General features: G+C 39.4%; 1 protein-coding gene across 1 annotated transcript; it reads left to right on the forward strand.

Annotated features, from left to right (window-relative positions):
* The first annotated feature begins 1,098 nt into the window (after window positions 1–1,098).
* Window positions 1,099–7,108, forward strand: LOC141194423 (uncharacterized). Its single transcript, XM_073662337.1, has 6 exons — window positions 1,099–1,377; window positions 1,507–1,686; window positions 1,770–1,869; window positions 1,949–2,046; window positions 2,231–2,321; window positions 4,648–7,108. The coding sequence occupies exons 1-6, from the start codon at window positions 1,300–1,302 to the stop codon at window positions 5,550–5,552; spliced, it is 1,452 nt and encodes a 483-aa protein (XP_073518438.1). The 5' UTR covers window positions 1,099–1,299; the 3' UTR covers window positions 5,553–7,108.
* Window positions 7,109–8,581: the final 1,473 nt, after the last annotated feature.

Here is an 8,581-nt window from a genome sequence, read left to right on the forward strand (position 1 = left end):
ATACACATGAGATAAGTATTGGTTGAATGGTCATTTGGCAGACGGCTATCTCTCCCGACTCCCCCATACACACAAATATTCCAGCTTTCCTGTGGTCTGTATGACTGACTGCATCTGTAGGGAGGCCCCCAAATACATTATATAGTCGACCAAAACCCCCAAAATCAGTGCTTTCATGCAACTTTAGTCTAATATTTAAGGGTGGCGTTAAAAGGTAACTTATTGGACGCTGCCTATGGCCCGGCCTAATAGACTTTTGTACATTGCAGGCCCAGACACCATTATTAGGCATTTAAGTATTGTAGGAACTATACCATTGAGCATTTGGGGAAGAAGGGGCATTGGGCCAAACTCTGTCACACCTTCTTAGATACCATGTTTGCTTTTTGCAGGAGCAAGTGGTTAAGCTGCCAGGGATTTTGTTGCAGCCGCACCTGTGTCATTCTTGCTGTGTACATCTATGTTCTGGTGCCCAAAAGAGTTCATATAAAAACAAAAACAAATGTTTAACGTGTTAAAAAATAATATGTGTCTTCTGCTTTTTGCATGTTTTTTCTTTTTACAAGAATTGTTGGTGACCATTTTCTTTTGAAACATTTTAATATCTGCTCTTTTTTTCTGGGGGTTTTCTTGTAATATAGGAAAGCCTAAGGCCAGAAATAAAACCCATAATACACTATCCATGTAGACTTTAGTATCAAATAATTGCTGTCCGCGGTGTTTGTGCAATCAAAACAGCTTTTATAAAATCCTCAAACTTCTGTGTGTGAATCAGACATGAGCTGTAACTTGATAGAAGATTACAGTCCGGGGAAGACGGGAAACATTCATACAGACAGCCTGTGTTGATGTGTTTAGTGACGGTTTGTGGCTAAATATGTTTTTAGAGCCGTAGTAGAAGATGTCGTCCTCATCATGTAGTTATTTCTCATGTCACGTGAAATTAATATCTCCTGCAGTACTGCTAATGCCAGTGTCGGAATATGAGACGAGAATTAGCGGTATGGAAGATGAGTCTATGAGAAACGTATTCAGCTGCAGACTCCGAGGAAGAAATTGCTTGTTGTCTGTGGCCTAAAATATAAAGGTTTTATTACTAGATGTAAAGAAAAAACTAAATACTGTAAAATCATAAATCTTATATGTTTCCCCTCATTATGTCCAATAGTTGTATTATACCAACAGGATTTTTATGATGTTCCATCGGCTCATCATCTCCTCATTCAGGTCTCTACAACACCGGATCCTCTCAGTGGAGATCTTCCATATAAGAAAATTTTCCTGATTTATCCATCAAAGATGGATATGGACAGGGACAAGATGGCGGCGAGGATATTACACCTCACCCTAGAGATCCTCTTCCGGCTTACTGGAGAGGTGAGAGATTCTGATGACATCACATTTAATCATTCTTATCTATGGGAATAACAGATTAACAGAACTGGAGAGGTGAGGACTCTGGAAATGTCTGTTGTAAGATTTATTAATGTGTCTTTCCATAACCAGGATTACACAGTAGTGAAGAAGACCTCTAGTGAGTGCTGTCAGGACCCTGTGTCTGAGGGATGGGGAAAACCCCTGAGACTAATCACGGGGCCTCCACCTCACCCCTTGATACATGAGGACATCAATGACCAGAAGATCCTAGAACTCACCTACAAGATGATTGAGCTTCTGATTGGAGAGGTGACATTACTGGGAATGCTGGGACATTATACAGTAACGCTATGAAGGGATTGTGGAGATGACGGTATCAATGTATATGTCAGGTTCCTATACGGTGTCAGGATGTGTGGGAGTATTTACAAGGACACAAAGATCTGTACAGGGACATCATGATGAAGATTCCCCAGCCCCTCACATCACCAGGTAATAGACAAGACTGAATACATGCAGCTTACAATTATCCGTATGAAAATAATTCAGTCCCTGTATGTGTTTCCTCCAGATCGATCCAGTAAGAGGACAACACCAGAGAGATATCCCCGTCCTCTTCTTCCACAGGACTGTAAACAAGAAGATCCCAATGTTCCTCAGGATCATCAGGTAGATGGAGAGAAGGTGTCATGAGATCTCCCCTACAATGTGTAGACGGCTGTAAAGGTCTTGTGTTCAGTCTTGTTTTATCCACAAATATTTATATTTGTGTAATGAGAACAGTGGAGATGGCAGGATTAGAGCTGATCATAGATGTGACTTCTCCATCTTACTTCTATAATATTTGTTCCAGAGTGAAGATCAGACCCATATTAATACTACAGAGACATATGTGATGGGTGATGAGCGGTGTAAAGAGGAGATTCCTACATATGACTACCCAGGTGAGTCGTAACCACTAAATGCAGTGAACTCACAGATTCTTCTCAGTCACCGGCTGTAGCTGCTTTATCGGTGGTGTAGTCCGGTCGTATCACAATCGTGGATCACCATTTTGCCGCTCGACCACAACATTCTCCTCTGTCCGAAAATGTTCAAATTACTTTGTGAATTTGTGAAAGACCTTTTCTATAGAACTTACAACCTGGAGGATCCACCTACTCCCTAGGATTAGAAGACGCTGACCGTTACCTGCCCATATCTGTAAACTACAAAGCCAAATGACAGCGTACGTAGAATGTGCTGACAAGTTAGAAAATCACTTGAAGAAAAATATTATGATGGGCCTGTAAGAGAAAGCGGAGGGTAATGATGCTGTTGGCTTCCTAGAACCCTGATATCTTATTGGATGAATCTACCTTCTCGCCCTTCTGTGCTGCTGAATGTGCTCATATGGTCCTTACAAGACACTGTACAATAACAGCAGAGTTTCCCTTTATCTTGACTTTTCAATTTCTTTTCAACCAACTAACTTCAAACAGGATCGTGATAAACTATACAGAAAACATTACACCTGTGCCATGATATATCTCTAAGCTGTGCGTGGCTGATGGCTGTAATATACATTTATTCACGCCTGCAGGAGATGTGTTGGCTCCAGCCCTGGTTTCATGGATTCACTCCACGTCATAAATTCCATTATGTTTTCAATCCTAAGGAATTCAGATTACTACACAATCTCTCCTGAAACAGGGAGCACTAATACTTTCTATACTCTGCTGGTCAGAATTCATAGTAGCTCCAATGCTCCACCATAAATGAGTGCAACTCCGGTTTAGTGTTGGATTTCTCCCTTCATACATACGTTGTTGTTGGGGATGTTACATGTTTTTATATATATATATTTTTTTTTTACCAGTTCATTCAGTATGATAGCTTCATTGTAGTGGGATCGGCCTTCCTCACTTATGTGACTCTGTAACTCCCTGGTAGCCTTTCAAAAAGATCTCCATTGCCTCTTCCAAATGCCCAAGCTCTAAATTTAAGACACCTCATCTCTGCACTATTATAAAAAGTTCTCTTTGAATGCCTAATATTTCTTCTTGAAACTCATCTGCCAGAAAATATTGTCCCTTAAGATAGTTTAAATTGCCAAGAGCCACCGAGCCCCATACTCTAATTACTCCCATCACCAGCGCCGCCTGCAGAATGAATAAGGCGACTCCTGGTGACAGAAGCCGATTCACAGGATCAGATCCCAGAGGAGATGGGACAAACCATTTGCAGAAGCCCTAATATGACAAAATGTCAGAAAACCAGAGCAGTAGAAATCCCCATAAAGTGACTTCATTTTGGAAATTACAACTCTCAGTGAATTAATCTATAGGAGTATTGATTATTTTGACTACACAGGCATTTTCCGAAAATTAGCCCTGGATGTTGGAGAGTAAAAATTGCATATTGGCCATTTTATTACCCAACACATAGTGCTCAGATTGTGCTCCAGGAGACACAAACACCTTAAATTAAGTGGGTTCTTCTCACTATAGTAATGCCAAATACATGGATGATAAATGTGGTTTGGGCACACTGCAAGGCTGAGAAGTGAGGGTGAGATTTGACTTCGGAAAAGAAGATATTGCTGGATTGGTTTATGGAAGCCATGTTGATTCTCAAGTGCCTTTGAGCCACTAATAAAGTGGAAACCTCTGTTTTTCCACTGACAGATGATGGACCTGAGTGGGGGGCTTGTTTTTTGTAGGATGAGTAGAAGTTTTTATTGGTATCATTTTTGCCTACATAACATTTTTTGATGGCTTCTTATTCCATATTTTGGAGGCAGAATGAACAGTTGGACACCACGCTCTACTGGTTCATCCTATGAGGTTTTCTATTAGACTGTGAACTGTCATTCTGTCAATAACTTCCCATTTCTACAGACATTTTAAGTACAATTAACACAAGAATCCCATAGAAAAATAAATAAAGATTGCATACCACTTCTAAATCAATCTAAACAAACACATCCCTGGGCTACATGCTAGTCCAGGAAAATGAAGAAATATATGCTCAAGTTTAAAAATCAATTTTATTAGACGCAAATCTAAAAAATAGAGGAATATTTAAAATATTTTAAATATTTCTCTATTTTTTAGATTTGTGTCTAATAAAATTGATTTTTAAACTTGAGCATATATTTCTTCATTTTCCTGGACTAGCATGTAGCCCAGGGATGTGTTTGTTTAGACATTTTAAGTAGAAATGTTCAAAAACATAAATTTCAAGGACATTTTATTCAAAATTAATAATTGTTTTTTTTTTTCTTGGCAGATGATTGTACCAGGAGATCAGAGGGACAGGAGATTTTTAAATTGGATGATCTTGAGATCCCACATGATACAATTGAAGTGAATGCCATTACTCCAGATATACCATCATCCCTTCACAGCAAACATCAATCATCTGATCCTATGAAACAGGTCCTATCTTCTGATTCATTGCCAACTACTAAGGAAAATGAAAATAAAATAAGCATTAAAAAACGAACTGCTCCTAAAGCAAAGAAATCATTTTTATGTTCAGAAAATGGAAATAGTTTTACCCTCGAAAAGTCTATTCTTAAACCTCAAAAAATACACAAAGCGGACAATATATTTTTTTGTTCCAATTGTGGAAAATATTTTAACCAGAAATCAGTTTTTGTTGATCACCAGAGAACCCACACAGAGGAGAAGCCTTTTTCATGTTCAGAATGTGGGAAATATTTTAATCGGAAAGACCATCTTGATAACCACCAGAGAACCCACACAGGGGAGAAGCCCTTTTCCTGTTCAGAATGTGGGAAATGTTTTAACCGGAAAGAGCATCTTGATAACCACCAGAGAACCCACACAGGCGAGAAGCCCTTTTCCTGTTCAGAATGTGGGAAATGTTTTAACCGGAAAGAGCATCTTGATAACCACCAGAGAACCCACACAGGCGAGAAGCCCTTTTCATGTTCAGAATGTGGGAAATGTTTTAACCTTAAATCAGCTTTGGTTACGCACCAGAGAACCCACACGGGGGAGAAGCCCTTTTCATGTTCAGAATGTGGGAAATGTTTTACCCATAAATCGGATTTGGTTAAGCACCAGAGAACCCACACAGGGGAGAAGCCTTTTTCATGTTCAGATTGTGGGAAATGTTTTAACCAGAAATCCAATTTGATTAGGCACCAGAGAACCCACACAGGGTAGAAGCCTTTTTTCTAATCTTATTTTTAATCCAATACATTTTTATTGAGATTTATTCATTAGTTGTTTTTTTTGTTTTTTTACAAAACAAGAAACCAGTACATACAATAATAAAATAACATACCATAGGGATCACATACATGCATCTCTCCTATATATCCTTTCAGCTTGCCCATTACCATCTGATAACTTGCAATTACTATATCTTACAATTAACATTCCACAGTCTTGAAATCTCTTATATAACCATAATATTGTAATAAACATCATAATCCTCTACACAATATAGGTGTGCTATATTACCCATACCACATGTTAAGGAATTCCAATACACATTACAATGAAACATTAGACCTCGCCAATACTGCCCTTCTCCCATAAGTCATTGTCTCTCCAACAATAACCCCCTTGATGGCATTCCAGGTGTATCCAACCATAAGCCCCATGTTTTCTTAAATGTATTCACGGAGTTTAGCTTTTTACATACCCCTTTTTCTAATCTGATAATATTATTTATCCTATTTTTGAGTTCACTAATTTCTGGAGATAAGGGGTTAATCCATTTGGATGCAATATGTTTCCTAGCTTGAAATAAAATATGTGAAATCCCTATTGAAATTGGGTCAAATTCCATATCATCCTCTAATATACCTAATAGGCATTTTTTGGGTCTGGTTGAATATCTATTTTATATACCCTCTTTATAATAGACAGAACTCCTTTCCAGTATTTACCTAACTCCCGGCATTCCCATAGCGGATGTAATAGGCCCGCAGCATCCATGTTACATCTTGGACATTCAGCAGCAGTCCGGTATCCTATGTTACATAGGAATCTAGGCGTCTTATATTTCCTATGTATTAATATGATCTGGGAAAATCTCTGTGCCTCATTTAAAGATAATTGGGGTACCAGGTCTAATACCGCTCTCCATTGATCCTCAGAAATTGGACCTATATCTCCATCCATTTTTGTCTAGCTGGAGAAGGAAATTTTGTTAAATAATTATCAAGGAGGACTCAATAAAATATCAGAAATACGACCCTTAGTATTTCCCTTCTCTAATACCAACTTAACAAAAGTATTATTTTCTACCCAAAAGGGAGTCCATCTTGATTGTGCATTAAATGAATGCCGAAACTGTAGAGATTTATAGAATTGTTTATTTGTCAACCCAAATCCCCCCTTTAATTGATCAAAGGACTTAAGTATCCCTTCAGATAACGTTTTATATCATATATATTCCTTTATCCACCCAACTCCAAAATCCCTCTAATTTACAGAACTCAGCATATTTATTATTAAACCATATAGGTGTAGATTCATTGCAGTCTCCTATTTCCATTATATCTTTACCCCTATCCCAGACCTTGTAGAGTAGAGCAAGTGTAGGGTATATTGATTTCTTGTGTGCGAGGTCATTCAGTTCCACTATATGAATAGGAATATTCCACCGTGTTCCTGAGGTAATTAACCGCTTAATACTATTTGGGTTTGCAGCGCTTTGCCACCCACCCAAATGTTGCAATTGCGCTGCCATATAATACAGTGGGGCAAGAAAGTCTTTAGTCAGCCACCAATTGTGCAAGTTCTCCCACTTAAAAAGATGAGAGAGTCCTGTAATTGACATCATAGGTAGACCTCAGCTATGAGAGACAAAATGAGAAAACAAATCCTGAAAATCACATTGTCTGATTTGGAAAGAATTTTTTTTCAAATTTTGGTGGAAAATAAGTATTTGGTCAATTGCAAAAGTTCATCTCAATACTTTATTATATATCCTTTGTTGGCAATGACAGAGGTCAAACGTTTTCTGTAAGTCTTCACAAGGTTGGCACACACTGTTACTGGTATGTTGGCCCATTCCTCCATGCAGATCTCCTCTAGAGCAGTGATGTTTTGGGGCTGTCGCTGGGCAACACGGACTTTCAACTCCCTCCAAAGGTTTTCTATAGGGTTTAGATCTGGAGACTGGCTAGGCCACTCCAGGACCTTGAAATGCTTCTTACGAAGCCACTCCTTTGTTGCCCTGGCAGTGTGCTTGTCATGCTGAAAGACCCAGCCATGTTTCATCTTCAATGCCTTTGCTGATGGAAGGAGGTTTGCACTCAAAATCTCACGATACATGAGCCCATTCATTCTTTCATGTACACGGATTAGTCGTCCTGGTCCCTTGGCAGAGACACAGCCCCAAAGCATGATGTTGCCACCCCCATGCTTCACTGTAGGTATGGTGTTCTTTGGATGCAACTCAGCATTCTTTCTCCTCCAAACACGACAAGTTGTGTTTCTACCAAACAGTTCTACTTTGGTTTCATCTGACCATATGACATTCTCCCAATACTCTTCTGGATCATCCAAATGCTCTTTAGCAAACTTCAGATGGGCCCAGACATGTAATGGCTTAAGCAGAGGGACACGTCTGGCACTGCAGGATCTGAGTCCCTGGTGGCATAGTGTGTTACTGATGGTAGTCTGTGTAACGTTGGTCCCAGCTCTCTGCAGGTCATTCACTAGGTCCCCCTGTGAGGTTCTGGGATTTTTGCTCACCGTTCCTGAGATCATTTTGACCCAACGGGGTGAAATCTTGTGTGGAGCCCCAGATCGAGGGAGATTATCAGTGGTCTTGTATGTCTTCCATTTTCTAATTAATGCTCCCACAGTTGATTTCTTCACACCAAGCTGCTTGCCTATTGCAGATTCAGTCTTCCCAGCTTGGTGCAGGACTATAATTTTGTTTCTGGTGTCCTTCGACAGCTCTTTGGTCTTCACCATAGTGGAGTTTGGAGTGTGACTGTTTGAGGTTGCGGACAAGTGTTTTTTATACTGATAACAAGTTGAAACAGGTGCCAGTACTACAGGTAATGAGTGGAGGACAGAGGAGCCCCTTAAAGAAGAAGTTACAGGTCTGTGAGAGCCAGAAATCTTGCTTGTTTGTAATTGACCAAATACTTATCTTCCACCAAAATTTGAAAAAACATTCTTTCTAAATCAGACAATGTGATTTTCAGGATTTCTTTTCTCATTTTGTC

The sequence above is a fragment of the Phyllobates terribilis genome, unplaced genomic scaffold (assembly GCF_046119375.1).
Source record: "Phyllobates terribilis strain yellow unplaced genomic scaffold, ASM4611937v1 Scaffold_71__1_contigs__length_7168151, whole genome shotgun sequence".
Lineage (NCBI taxonomy): Eukaryota > Metazoa > Chordata > Amphibia > Anura > Dendrobatidae > Phyllobates > Phyllobates terribilis.